Below are 14,605 nucleotides of genomic sequence, written 5' to 3'. Positions count from 1 at the left end.
CAAAGCACAGAGAAGTTAAGTCTTGCCCAGTGTGATCTGTGTAAAGTTCTTAGCTCAGGGCCTGGCATGTAGTGAGTACTCAGTAAATATTAGTGTTTAATCTTAATTATTCTTAATAAATACATTCAGTATCGTAAGTATTGTTATCAATAAGGAACACAACCACAGCTGAGAAGTAGCAGAGCCACGACTAAAAGCCACATTCTCAGATTGTTAGCCTGTTAGTCTTCCCACTGTACCCGAAAACCTCTGTTTCTAGATATTACACAGCTGTTAGGTCACCATTTTGGATTCTCCTTCCCTTCACCCCACATGGCCTAAGCATGCATGTTGCCACACCCTGCCCATAAAGCCAAGGAAGGCCCCTGCCCTCCCCTTTCTGCCCAGAATCACAGCCCTCCCTTTGGCTGCAGGGCTCAGGGGAGGCTTGTGTCCACTGGCTTCCAGAGGGGGAACAGACCCTGTGAAGAGGCTACTTCTCTCGGGCCCATTTTCTTTCAGTAAGAGACAATTTTTTTTCTGGAATCTCAGGGTGGGGCCAGGCTCCTTCAAGGCATTTCCTGCCCAGGAGTTTATATTTGGCCTCAGCAAAAGGAAAAGGAAGTAGGCAAGGGGGGGGGTGTGGGATGTAAAAGTGGTGGCACAGGGTCAAAATGGGTGAGTGCCAAGACTTTGCAGGCCAAGAGAGGAAGCAGGAGATGGCGCATGTCCCTTCTCGTGTGCCCTCACAGGAGCTTGGGAAGAAAGAGCTGAGGGTTCCTTGAGGCCAGAATGCCTTCACCCTCAGGCAGAGATTATTTTCCCTTTTTACACCTCTGGGCCTTGGTTCCTGGCCCCGTGGTTTCTGCCCTGGGGCAAGGTGTTCTGCCGGCTGTCTAGTTGGCCGAGTTGCAAGCGTGTCTCCTCAGTTCCGAGTCTTTGCTGTAGTGATGCCAGAGGAATGGGTGGAGTCAGAGGCCTGCGCACTGTTTAGCTGGAAAGCAGGACTTCCCATCTAGGTGTTGCCAGAACATTCTGTAGCCCTTACCACACTGCAGTAGGGATACTGAGACCAATAGGATCCAATGCCGTGGGACTCCAGTTGAATGGGGTAGACAGTCTCATGTGCCACTGAGAAGGTAATGGGAATGTGTAGGGGGTCACTTAATTTGAATGAGCCGTTGGGTGGTAGGGGGTTACTAAGAGGTCAGGGGAGGAAGATTTCATGGGGGGGGTATGACCTCCATCTTGATGAATAATGGGAGTTTGCAGCTTCAAGTCAGGCTGGGTCTAGGGTGTAGGAGGCCTCGAGTGCCAGGTGGAAAGCAGGATGGTGTCTGCTCTGGGCTCTGGGCAGTGGGGAGCCTGCTAGGCTGCAGAGTAGGAGAGTGGCCAGGTCAGAGCTGGGCTCTTGTAAGAAGAAGCTGGCAGGACAACCTGTTGAAAGGAGAGACTAGAGGCCGGGAAATTGGAGGGCTTAAGTAATCCAGGCATGCCAGCCTAGAGCACGGTTGGGCTTGGGAAACCGTGACCGCTTGATGGAAAAGTCGATAGAACCTGGTGACTAAATACATGAGTCGAGAGAGGACAGAACAGGATGACTAGTGGTTTAAGCCTGGGTGTTCGGGTGCGTTGGGAGGCAGGAAAGCAGGAGAGCCAGAGTGGGAAGGGAAGATGGGTTTGGTCTTGGTCCCCGCTGACCACCCTCACTGGAGTCTCCCAGAAGAGAATGTGCAGGAGGAGGATAGCTCCCTCTACTGAACCAGCCAGTGTGAATCACACATCCCCCTGCTCTGGGTCTAGATTTTGGTGAGTGGCCACTAGGAGACGGAAAAACTGAGGCCCAGACAGAGTTGGTGGCTTGCCCACGGTCATCCAACAAGTTCCTAGTACAGTTAAGGCTAGAATGTAGTTCTCCTGACCTTCAGTCCAATAATCTTTCCACCTGTGCCGTAGTGGAGAGCAGTTACCACTGGTCTAACATCTGCCCCAGACCAGTTAGGCTGGCGTCTCTTGCCTCCAGGCTGGCGACTGGAGGTGATGGAGTAGTGCATGACTTACCAAAACACCAGTCCTTCCTTGTAACCATGACCTTGTCAGAGCACTTGGGACTGGGTTGGGGGCAGGATCCCCTGAGGGCAAGAAAGCTAAGGGAGTGACTGCAGCAGAGTAGGTGGCAGTTTTGACCTTCACGGGCTGGGCAAGAACGTCAGGTGCGTGCTTTAACCCTGCAGTATCAAGTACCAGCCTAGGAGACCACAGACTGGACTCTGGGCCCCAATTTTCAAGCAGCCCCAGGAAGCCAGAGGCCTGGTTTAGCCACAGGGCCCTCCTGAGCCTCCCTCACTTGAAGCTGCATACCAGATCTCAGGCTACAGCTTCGTGGGGGAGAGGGGCCCGGTTGGGGGGGGGGCAGTTCTTGTATAAAAACTCTAAACTCGAACTGCCACCTGTCCCTGGCTGACCTGACCCTGGCTGCAAGGGATTGACAGTGTCCACAGACAAGGGACCTCCACTGAATCGGGCATCCAGTCTTTGCCTCATCCCTCAGGACATCTTCAAGGAGGGGGTGCCTGAGGCCCCCAGGGAAGGTGGAGGCTGACCTCAGTGTCACCCTTCGGGTCTGGAGTCAGCCTTTCTTTTGTTGTGGGCATTGTCCCGGATAGTGCAGCATGCTGAGCAGCATCCCTGGCCTCTACTCACTAGGTGCTAATAACATCCCTCTCCAGCTGCGATGACCACAAATGTTTCCAGACATTGCCAGAGGTCCCTGGGGCATAACGTTATCCCTGGCTGAGACTCCCTGACTCCCTTTGGCTTTGGTGCGGACGTGGAGCGTTAAGGAGAGAGGGGTGTTAGAATAGGGACCACACATATCAACCTGCCACTAGCCAGCAGGAAGACTCAGTGGCTTCACTGTGTTGCCACCCAGTTGCATGGTACTGTCCCTTCCTGGGCTGTGTGCCTTGGTGGTGCCGCAGTTCTGACAGGGAGACTCCGGAAGCGTTGCTCGTACGGGCCTGGGCGTCCAGCTGTAGCTCTGGCTGAGATCAAGACTGGCACCCCAACAGGTGCAGCAGGGGCCCCAAGTCCTGCCTTGCGACCTAACAAGCTAGAGGCCAGCCAGTGGCTAGCACCGCCAAGCTGGCTGCTTGAAATCCAACAGCCCTTACTGCGGCACCCCTACCGTGGGGTTTGGAATGTGGGATGAGAGCTTTTTCGGTCTTGCCTCTTTCCCCCCTTTGCCCCCTCCCCTGTAAGAATCTAGTAAGAATTGTGATTACAGTCTTGGCAGTCGTAAAAGTCATGACAGCTGTTAGTATGAGCCCTTGTGAGGGCTCCTCTCGCTCTGTCCCTCCGGGGTGGGGGGGCATAGCCAGACAGTCACCTGTTGCAGCTTTTGTGTAAATTTGAATGATGCCCCGCCTCTGAGGGATCCAAGGCTCAAGGCCGGGTGGGCACACTTCCTGTGGCCTAGGCTCCTTAGATATATCCTTATGGGAGGGTGAAGGGAGCCGCTAATAACCACTTGGGGCCAAGTGACATACAAGCCCCCTGCCAGAAAGCCCACGTCTCTTCCTTAAAGGATCCTTCTCTGGGAGTGAAGGTGGGCAAAGGAAAAGGGCTTTGTATCCACCAAGAGAAATGAGCTGACGATCTGTTTGCCAGGACCTAGCATTTCCCAGCTATAGCGGCAGGGCCTGGAGTGGTGGGGGGCCCTTCTGCCTACCTGGAATATCAGCTCGGCCTTGCAAAGCCCACCTTGGAAACTTGGGTTGTCACACAGACAGTGGCATTCCAGGTCTTTCTCTGCTCCCTCAGAACGCTGGCTTTTCCTCCTGGGCTCACTAAAGGTGGGAGAGACCATGCTGATCCCAGACCTCGTTTGGGAGACATTCATCCTAGAGCGAGGGCCATGAAGGAGATGTCTTTCCAAACAGAAAGCAAAGTAAGGCAAAGGAAGTCAGCACATTTGCTGAAAGCTTCCTTATGGAGTAGGTCAGCTAACTGTTTGAATAAATTACTTTCACAAACACCCACAGACTCGCCCTCCCCTGTCCCACCATATGCATTCATATTACTGCTCATTGCTCTCTTGCTCCTTCACTTGGGCCTAGAGAGAACATGGACCAGTGACTAGAATGGACCTGAGTATAGCCTCTGGCTAGAATCTTTCCAGAGACCTACGCTGTGACTTTTTAGCTGGCCGTGTTTGTTCAGGGCAGTGGTTCTCTACCTTGCCTGTACTGAGAATCATGTGGAAGGCTCTCAAAAACAAATGAAAACTTTCCCAGAGATTCTAATTTAATTGGTCATGACTGGGGCCCAGGCACCGGAATTTTTAAAAAGATTTTATGTATTTGAGAGAGAGAGAGAGAGAGAGAGCGCACGTGTGCTTGCAAGCATGAGTTGGGGGGGAGGGGCAGAGGGGGAAGCAGACTCCCTGCTGAGCAGGGAGCCTGATGATGATGATGATGCCGCCACCAGGGCTCGATCCCAGGACCCTGGGATCATGACCTGAGCCGAAGGCAGACGCTTAACCAACTGAGCCACCCAGGCGCCCCCCTAGGCCCTGGAATTTTTAAAAGCTCTCAGATTATAATGTGCAGTCTGAGTTCAGAGGTTACTCTTTTGACAGTAACAAGGACCCCGTTGATCTGGGCCTCTGTGACATCCACTCATTACTTGTCTTGGGCCCTGGGTCTTACCTGGTACCTATGCCTGAGCTGGGTTTTGGGTTGGGAAAGAGTAGGCAGAAGTGGGGGTCTGGGCAGCTCTCTCATAGCCCACTGAGTGACCACAAGACAGAAGGACTCAAGTCCCCTGAGTGTGGCATGAAGAGGGTGGGGTTGGTGATCTTGGCTGGGTGAGGCCTGACCTCCCAGTCAACTTAGTTGCCGGTTACCTTTTCTTTTCCTCCTAGCTCATGCTCACTTTTTTACAAGTAGGACACACTCTGAACTGAGCCTTAAAGACCGTGAATGTGTGCATACCAAGGTCAAATATTCTTTTTAAAAAATTTTTATTTAAATTTCACTTAGTTAGCATACAGTGTAATACTAGTTTCAGGAGAGAGAGAGAGAGACACCAAGTTCAAGTAGTCTTAACAAAAGTAGTGCTCTCTAATGATAACTTTCATACAGCCACTTTCAAAACCAGGCAAAACCTGACCCATTCCACACAGTAACCATGGAGGTAGGCAGGAAAGCTGTTGGTCCTCACTACATAGATCAAAATCCAAAGCTTAGGGGATGAAGCAAATTGGCTAAAATGACTTAGGCAGTGAGTAGGGGAGCTAGCTTGACTGGAAAAAGCTCTTTCTTCAACTCAGTTCTATCATCTTTGAGCATTATTGCTTTTCCTCCGTGGGAGATGTTGCTGCCCCTTTCCTGAGTACATAAACTACCCTTGTTCATATAGTGTTTCTCAGGAACAGAAGCCCTGCTTTTCTCCTCATTCCATCCTCCTCTGAATAGAAAAAAGCTCTGTGCTAAGAGGATCCTGGTATGTGGCCTACGTAAGTGTAGGTGCAGATTGCTGTCTGAAATCATCTGCTGCTGCTCAGCCATTTTTCCTGGACATTCCCTCCAGGAAACCTGTGCGCATAGCCTTGAGACCTGATTTGACCCTGGAGCTTTTGAGTATGCCCTTTTCCCCAATTCTTATGGCTCAGATCAGCTGGGACCCTCCCCAGGGAGAGAGTCCGGGCTTAAATCTCTGTGGAATCCAGCTTGTGCCAGCTGAGTGCCATTCCTGACCTGCCCCAGCATATCATCCTAGCCTTGGCCAGAGCACGGCCTCCAGAATATAGCGGTTAAAACTGCTGAAATCTGCACATCTGGACATAGAAGCAGGACTAGGGGTTACAGACATTCCTTCATCACTCGCCTCAGCCTGCCCGGTGTCACTCTCCCCGCCGGGCACATAAGGCCATCCTTAGTCTGGGACACCGGGGCCCCAACCTCAGGTGAGTGGACTCTCCTGGGGGTGACTGGTCATTTCTGGGCCCAGCCTGGGCAGGCTGGGACGGGTGGGAGGGATGAACGCAAAGCACTTTAGCTCAGTCCTTAATCACCAAGACATATGTCTCTGACTGCTCCATCTGGGAGGGAGCCTCAGGGCCTCCCAGGCCTCCATGAGGTGGTGTATTGTTGGGAGCCAGTGTCCTTGACATCCTGTTGGGTAATGGCCCATTACATTCTCCAGATTCCTGCCAGGGAGTACTTGCTGGGGATTCAGTCCGTAGCCCTGCTTCAAACTCCTTGGCTCCTTTGTTTTTTGGAGCTATTGTGGCCTCTTTGAAACGTCTGCCTCCTAACTAACCGCACTTCCCAGAGCCATTTGGCTGCAATTTTGACAGGAATGTGGAGGCAGCCACTTTCCAGACCCGAAAGGAGATGCCAGCTGGGCCTCTTTCTTCTGTTTGTTCTTTTTTCCTCGGACCCTTCAGTTAGTGGGGAGTGCTTGTGCTATGTACCGGGGTTTTGTTTGTTTTTTTCCTCTCCAGTATTTTACTTAATGCCCTCAGTAGTTATTCCAAGTAGACTCTATTACTTCCATTTTACAGAGGGGGAAACTGAGTCTTAAAGAGTTTAAATAACTTGCCCAAAGTCAGAGAGCTCGTGACTGGCCGCACCAGGATTTCAACTCAGGCTTGTAGCTCCACTATATCAGAAGGGTGGAAAAAATTGGGGGGACCTGGAGTTGGTTCCTTGGAGTCTAAGCCCTTTGTTTACCTGGCATCTGAGGGCAAGTGGCATAACTCACTGGAAAAGAGAGAACTGGACAGGAAATGAAAAGATCGGGGTCACACATGAACAGACATTTCTCCAAAGAAGACATCCAGATGGCCAGCAGCTGCATGAAAAGATGCTCAGCATCACTTACCATCAGGGAAATGCAAACCGAAACTACAGTTCGATATCACTTCACACCTGTTAGGATGGCTAAAATCAACAACACAAGAAACAACAGGTGTTGGCGAGGACGTGGAGAAAGGGGAACACTTTTACACTGTTGGTGGGAATGCAAGCTGGTGCAGCCACTCCGGTAAACACTATGGAGGTTCCTCAAAAAGTTGAAAATAGAGCTACCCTATGACCCAGCAATTGCACTACTCGGTATTTACCCCAAAGGATACAAAAACACTAGTTCAAAGGGATACACACACCCCTATGTCTTTAGCAGCATTATTTACAATAGGGAAGATATGGAAGCAGCCCAAGTGTCTATCAATTGATGAATGGATAAAGAAGATGTGGTATATATATATATATATATATATATATATATATATATATATATATAAAATATTACTCAGCCATAAATAAGAATGAAATCTTGCTGTTTGCACCGACGTGAATGGAGCTAGAGAGTTTATGCTCAGCGAAATAAGTCAGAGAAAGACAATTTAGGAAACAAAACAAATGAGCAAGGGGAAAGAGAGAGAGCAAGCGAGCAAGAAATGGGCGCTCAACCATAGAGAACACACTGATGGTTACCAGAGGGGAGGTGGCTGGGGGGATGGGTATAATCAGTGATGGGGATTAAGGACTTGGGCACTTGTCGTAATGAGCACTGGGTGATGCATGGAAGTGTTGAATCACTATATTGTATACCTGAAACTAAAATAACACTGTATGTTAAGTAATTGGAATTAAAACAAAAACTTAAAGAAAAATAAAAGATCAGGGTCATAGTCTCAGCTGTGACACGTAACTCTGTGGGAGTTGGAGAAGTCCCTTGGGCCTCAATATGCCCCATACTGTAGCTTTTTTAAACTGCTGATTTGTAGAACCTCACCACAGACCAATTACATCAGCCTCTGAGGCTGGGGCCCCAGGAAATTGGTATTTTTTAAGCTTCCTAGCTGATTTTAATGTGCATCCAAGGGTGAGAATCCTTATACTAGGTGATATAGGCCAGTGCTTCTCAAACTTTAATGTGCATGCAAATCAACTCAGGATCTAGTTAAATAAATGTAAATTCTGATTCAGTAGGTCTGGGATTCTGCATTTCTTTTTTTTTTAAGATTGATTGATTGATTGATTTGACAGAGAGACACAGCGAGAGAGGGAACACAAGCAGGGGGAGTGGGAGAGGGAGAAGCAGGCTTCCCGCGGAGCAAGGAGCCCGATTCGGGGCTTGATCCCAGGACCCCGGGATCATGACCTGAGCTGAAGGCAGACGCTCAACGACCGAGCCACCCAGGCGCCCCTGGGATTCTGCATTTCTAACAAGGTCCCTGGTGATGCTGTTGCTGCAGGTCCAGGGATCACACTTGGAATAGCAAGGGGCTAGAGGGCTCTAGGTAGCAGTGAAAGAACTTGGTGCCCACCCACGTGAGCTTGCTTCCTTCCCGACAACCCTGGCTAGGACTGATGCCTAGCATGAGAGGGGCAGGGGCCTCACCACTCTCCTATGGGCTCTGCCTCTGTGGCTCGGGTAGATGGTGCAGATGTTTAAGATGTAGGACTTTATTACTACACTCTCCCACCTCCTTCAGGCTTAGGAGGGAGCTCAGGAGTAACGGGCAGGCAGGTGCCTCTCTCCTTCCCTTTGCTCTTTGCTCTGCCTCTAGTCACGAAGGACTGAGGGCTGCAGTGGACTTTGAGGGTGTGTTCTTAGCATGCAGGCCTATCCCTGGGGATTGGCTGCCCTGCCCGGGGTGGCCATACCAGACTTGTGGCCCTTTAGGGATCACTGTTTCCTTCTGTGCCTGCCTTTCTGGAAACTCCTACCAGGTCCCTCCTTTGGTACCTTCTCTTTGTCCTAATGATGGGATAGCAGAGCTGGCTGCTGGGAGGGGCTCTGACGATGGAGAAGGGCCTTCTGGGGCTGTGGTAGGATCAGGAGACAGGGAGGTGGTTATGGCAGCTGGCTCAGCTGTCCTAACAGCAAAACCATATCCTCTAATGCTTCCTGGGCTGATGTGAAGTCCCTTCCAGCAGCTCTTAGCACGATTCTCCCAGGCGGCCTGTTGCCTAGAGACCTGCATCCTCTCCCAGGCCTGCATTGCCCCCTGCAATAGGGTCTGGAGGGTCTGCAGTACTGTTGGCTGAGCTCTATGGGAACAAACGCTTTCCAGGACCTCTCAGAAGTCCTGATGACCCCTAGATCTTTATCATAGGTTAGAAAGTTGCAGTAACAAAAAACATGTGCACGTAGAGATTCGGGTGCGCACACAGACTGAGGGGCCTGTCTGCGTGTGTGTACGGGTGCGCCATCCCACACCAGTCTTCACGGATCGCGGACATGAGCAGACTTGGCTACAGTTGCGTGCAGAGGCAGATGCTGGGGTGGCCCTCACTCTGCGAAACGCACAGATGTTCATCCCCGCCCCACTCCTGTTTGCCCCCAAAACCCTTGGGGGCTCCAGAGCCTTCTCTTCTCCCTCCTCAAATCCTCATCAGTGTGTGACCCTTGAGAAGCCTGTTGTTTTTTCTGACCGACTTCCACCTTTCTGCCCTCTTCCCTCCCTTGTGTCCCCACCCGGCATCCTCTCAGGTACCGTTTTGTCTTTTAACTTCTCAGTCCCAGCTGCCAGGACCTCATCCTGGATTTCCCTGTGGGAGAGCACTGGAGAGAAAGAGCTCTTCCCGTCTCAGAGAAACCTCACCAGTCGCCTTGGAGTCCCCTGGTCATGGGCGTTAAGGAAATCAAGGAGATGTTGGGCGCATGCTCTGTGGCCAGAGCAGCTCTGCCGAGCCAGCAGCCTCCTCCATCCCCCAACCCCACAGCGCCTGGTCCCATAGTCCCAACCCCACTGCTCCCTGGCAGCACTTGGGTAGGAAACACATTGCTGCCTGGGCAGTCCCAGGGCTTTGCTAACGGCATTCAGCCCACCCTGGCCTCCTTTAGTCCAGGTGCATGTCTCCACTGAGGCCGGGAGGGGTGCTGGGCCTTCCCAGAGCAGAGGTGGGAGGCTAACCCAACCAGTGTCCTCCAAGATTCTCACAGGCCCGCACTGTGTCACCATGACAACCAGCACTGGATTATACCACATAGGCCTAGCCACCGGGGACAGCTGGAGCAGTCCTGGGAGGCTCCCTGGGTAGGGAGGGCTGGAAACCGATGTGTGGTCGGGGAGGGTGAGCACTGGGGAAGCTGCTGCCTCAGAAGGGTAGGAGCCCTGAGTGGGAGTCAGACTGAGCTTGAACTCTGGCCCCAGCACTGCTACCTTGGTCAACTGTGAAACTGTGGATGAGTCCCTTCCTTCCTGAGCCTGTCTGGAGATCCATAAAACAGAGAGAGTAAGACCTTCTTCCCAGCATATTGTGTGTGTTAAGTGAGATTTGGTTCTCAAAGTGCTGGGGAATGTTAGGTATAATAAGGGTGGGAAAGAGAATGATAATCGTTGAACATTTTGTGGCTGACTCCACGCTTTCCTGGGAGTTGCTGCTGGTGGGTTCTGTTCTTGGGCAGGGGTGGGAGAGTGACAGGGGTATTGGCACGGGCAGGGAGTGAGGCTCAAGAAAGGTGCGCCAGGACATACAGAGGGTCAGGTATGGGGCACTGAAGGTAAATCCCAGCTGGCTGAGACACGCAGCGAATATGCCAGGTCCCTCCGTGCCTTCCTTGCCATTTCCAGATCCCAAGGACTGGAGGTGCTTGTCCGCGGAAGGTGAGGCAACGTATACCCAGGGTGGCTCAGTGCCAGCCCCCAGCTAACCCCATTTCTCTGCCTATTTGTGTCCCTCTGTTCCGTTTTAGAAGTTGAAGCCAAGAGAGCATGCAAGTGGCTTCGAGCAACAGGATTCCCTCAGTATGCTCAGCTTTTTGAAGGTAAGGCTACTCAGTTGCTCCCCCTTCCCTACCGCAAAGCTTGCCATATCCCTCTGTTTTTCATCTGTAAAAGGAAGCCAATCGGAACCTTTCTCCAACCACACAAGAAGCTGTGTTCTTTGGTCCTGCTCCTGTCACGACAGCATCATCTCTAGTGGGTCACTCTGATCGGCTCTCCTAAGCTCTGGTGACACCAGTGTGTCACCCTTGTCTTGACCAGGGCCCCTGCACTGTACCACTTCTGAGGATGCCATTTGCAGAGATGCATCCTGGGGTCCCTGACCTCATCTCAGCTCCCACATGGCCTCGATTTCTCTGTTTCCCTTCATTTTTCTGTTTTTTTTTTCTTTAGAGTTGTTTATATTTGCTGTTTCCACTTTCCCTCTTCTTCCCACACTCTCCACCGTACCCTGCCTTCACTCCCGCTTTGCCAACCAAACAATCCTTGTCCAGGTCACCAGGGACTCCCACGTGGTCAAATTCAGCCGTCCCTTCCCAGTCTTAATCTCTCAACAGCATTCAGAGAGGTTGGCCACTCACTTCAGCTTCTGGAACCCTCGCCTCTCTTGGCTGCCTCTCTCTAGATGCCACTGTCAGTCTTCTTATACCAGACTCTGCTTTCTCTAACGGATATCGAAATGTTGGGGTGTCCCAGAGCTCAATCTTGGCCCCTCTTCCCTCTCCACATTTCTTTCCCAGGAGATCCTTCTCCAAGTACCGTGCATCTTCTGGTGATTCCCAAATATCTCTGTCAGACCTCATTCCCGAGCTCCAGATTCATCCATTCAACCAACAATTCAGTATCTCCTCATCTGTCTGATAGGCATCTCAGATTGAATAGGTCTAAATTCCACCTCCCGAGGGCACCACTGTCCACTCAAGCCCCACTGCCAGGAATCATCCAGGAATCATCCAGGAATCATCCTCATTCCAGGCTCCTTCTTGCCACTTGCTCACACCTTTCCTTCCTCAGGGCCTTAATGTTAGTCCTGCCTGGAATCCTCTTCCCAGGCTCTTGGCCCGGCCAGCCCCCTCTTATTCTTCAGGACTCGTCTCGGAAGTCACCTCTCTCCGAGTGGCCCCCACTCCGCCAGCCTCTCTTTACCCTATCACCCTGGCTAATGTCTTTCATGGCATTTAGAACTGTATTATCTTTCTTTCTTTCTTTCTTTCTTTTTTTTTAAGATTTCACCTATTTGACAGAGACACGGCGAGAGAGGGAACACAAGCAGGGGGAGTGGGAGAGGGAGAAGCAGGCTTCCCACTGAGCAGGGAGCCCGATGCGGGGCTCGATGCCAGGACCCTGGGATCATGACCTGAGCTGAAGGCAGACGCTTAACGACTGAGCCACCCAGGGGCCCCTAGAACTGTATTATCTTGTTCCACATACGGTCTCTCTGCGAAGACAGGGATCATTTTTATCTCGTTCGCTGTTGTATCCCCAGTGCCTGGCATCAAGTAGGTGCTCAAGTAATGTTAGTTAAATGAGAAAATGGGTTTCTTTTAGCAGTCAGGCAGAGAGGTGTGGGATTTTCTGGATGCTCTGTCCTCTGACCCCACTCCTTCCTCTCTCCCCTCCCCTTCCTATATCCCAGGGAGTGGGCTCCCCTGTTTGGACCATTAGGAGGAAATGAGGCATTGTTTGGCTGCATACTGTCCTCTCTGTCCTCACTCTCTCCCTGCTCCCCCCAGTTTACCTTGGGCCGGGGAGGAGGTTCCCTGTCTGAGTAACCCTGGGGTGGGAGGGTGAGCTTCGCTCTTGGCAGCCACCCAAGGCCTCGGGCCTGCCATCTTCCGGGGACCTGTCCTATTATTGGGTCCTCTCATCCAGCTCAACCCTCCTTTTCCTCAACCCTGAACATGCCTCTGATGGTCAACCCGAGCTCCCTGGGCCCCTCCCTTACCCCAGGTTTGCTCCTTCGGCTCGGCTTTTTGCCTTCGTGCCTCCTCTCTTCCCTGGCCTCCCCTTCCCACCTCAAGGGCTACTGGCACTGAGTTTCTGACCTACCGCCCTCGACTCATCTTGGCTTTTCTCCGCCGTACAGAAGGTCTGTTTCCCCTGGATATTGGCTCTGTGAAGAAGGACCACGGTTTTCTGGACGAGGACTCTTTGGGGGCCCTGTGCAGGTAGGGGGCACTAAGGGCCAGGCCTGGGAGGTCAGGGCCTGGCTTGGGGCTTCCCCGGGGAAAGAAACAGTCCGTGTCCCCTCCAACAGAGGAGGAGGCCAGCCTGTGACAACACCCCTCTGCCGCGGTCGTACCGCTCACTCTGTCTTCTGTCTGGGATGCCGCAGCACTCAGGCCCTCTAGCTAGAGAGCCAAGATCTGGCCGTGATTCGTCTTCTCCCTTCAGTTCGATTCCCCAGACATTCCTCTGCTTTGGCCCCTCTCTACTTACACGGGTTTGGGCCTTCTTTCAGGCCAAACCACGGCTTTCTGGATCTGCTTCAGTAGCCTACTAACTGGCCTGCCTGCCGTTCCCCTCCTCGCCCTGATCCAGCCCCTTTACGGCCACCAGACGCCGCTTCCAAGCAGGCTCCCCTCTGCTTGGGGTGTGCAACTGCCTGCAGAAGAAAGCAACGCTTTTTTAGCATGAGGCACCTTTGCAATCTGGCTCTGACCGACCGTATCAGCCTCAGTCTCCCCTGTCACACCAGTGCTGGTCTGTTTACTGACTGTTTCCCTCCCTTGTCACAGCCTCTTGTGGAAGCCTGGGATAGAAGTCCCTGGTTTTTTTTCCCCTTCAGAATCCCACCCCTGTCCTCCGGGAAGCCTTCTCTGACTGCCTAATCCCCCTTCGTGGAAGTTCCTTGTCCCACCCTCTGTGTGCCTGCGGTGCCTCGGGCTACCCTGTTCTTGAACTTGCCCCATCTCTGTAGTGGTTTATTCCGCATATATAAGCTCCCAGAGGACAGAAGCCGTAATCTCCCGAGCATTGTGTCTGGCACTGAAACCTTCACAAACACTGAGTCTTGGGAGATGTTTTGATGGCTCGGGCATGTAAAGTAGTGGATGGCATCTTGGGACTGTCTTGGTGGGTCATTCCCCGCAGCCTTTGGTTGGGACCCTTGGGTGAGCGCTTGCTTTCTTTCCTTACAGGAGGCTGATGACCTTGAACAACTGTGCCTCGATGAAACTGGAAGTTCACTTTCAAAGCAAGCAGGTGAGTCATGGCAAGGGTGGAGCCTGGGGCCTTGTGGCACCACGGGGAACCCAGGACATACACAGGGCACTTGCAAAACTAGCTCCAGTGTCCTGGGAGTCTGGGATGGACAGAGAGGTGTCTTGCTCCAGCCTGGGAGTGAAGTATAAGGGGCTCTGTGAGCCTGCTGGGTTTTGGCAAGTGTGGCCTAGAGGTTGGAGTCTGAGAACAAGTACCCTGGCCCATGGTCTCACCCACCCCCTTCGGCACACCTCTCCCCACTGAGTTTACTCATAACTTGGTCCAGTGATGGCCCTTCCTCAGGGAAATCTCTCTGCCTCCTCTACCTGCTTTGTGATGGCAAGAATTCCTTGACTAGGGAGCAGAGACAGAATAATGTGGTGGAAAAATCTTGGCCTATATGATCTGAGAAGTCAAGATCCCCAACTATGTCCCCATGAGGTCTTACACCCCTGAGCCTCATGTTCCCCATCTCTACACCGAACTGGAGGGGGGCATTAATAGCCTCAAGAGGCCTTTCTGACTCTGCCAATCTGGAATTGCAGAAACAGAGAGGATTCTTAGTCCGCATGGAGCCCTGGAATGCTAGCCTGATGACCTCATCCTTCCACAGGGTCGGGGTTTGTGGGTTTCTTCTGGGGCTTTCTCCACCAGAGGTCTGGAGCCAGGAGGGCCAGC

At 52.2% G+C, this 14,605-nt stretch overlaps 1 protein-coding gene across 7 annotated transcripts in view; it reads left to right on the top strand.

The window, feature by feature from the left end:
- The window catches only part of STARD8 (StAR related lipid transfer domain containing 8), a 79,064-nt gene that overhangs the window by 55,036 nt on the left and 9,423 nt on the right, over nt 1-14,605 (top strand). For 5 of the 7 annotated variants that reach the window (XM_078065047.1, XM_078065046.1, XM_078065048.1 and 2 more), the window contains 3 exons: nt 10,693-10,764; nt 12,810-12,891; nt 13,864-13,927. In XM_078065047.1, the coding sequence (XP_077921173.1) occupies nt 10,693-10,764; nt 12,810-12,891; nt 13,864-13,927 (218 nt within the window). The remainder of the gene's footprint in view (nt 1-10,692; nt 10,765-12,809; nt 12,892-13,863; nt 13,928-14,605) is intronic. The other 2 variants (XM_078065050.1, XM_078065051.1) reach the window with 1 other exon arrangement.

This window comes from Halichoerus grypus, chromosome X (assembly GCF_964656455.1).
Source record: "Halichoerus grypus chromosome X, mHalGry1.hap1.1, whole genome shotgun sequence".
Taxonomy (NCBI): Eukaryota; Metazoa; Chordata; class Mammalia; order Carnivora; family Phocidae; genus Halichoerus; species Halichoerus grypus.
The sequence above is the reverse complement of the archived record's forward strand: the minus strand, read 5'-3'. Positions and strand labels throughout refer to the sequence as shown.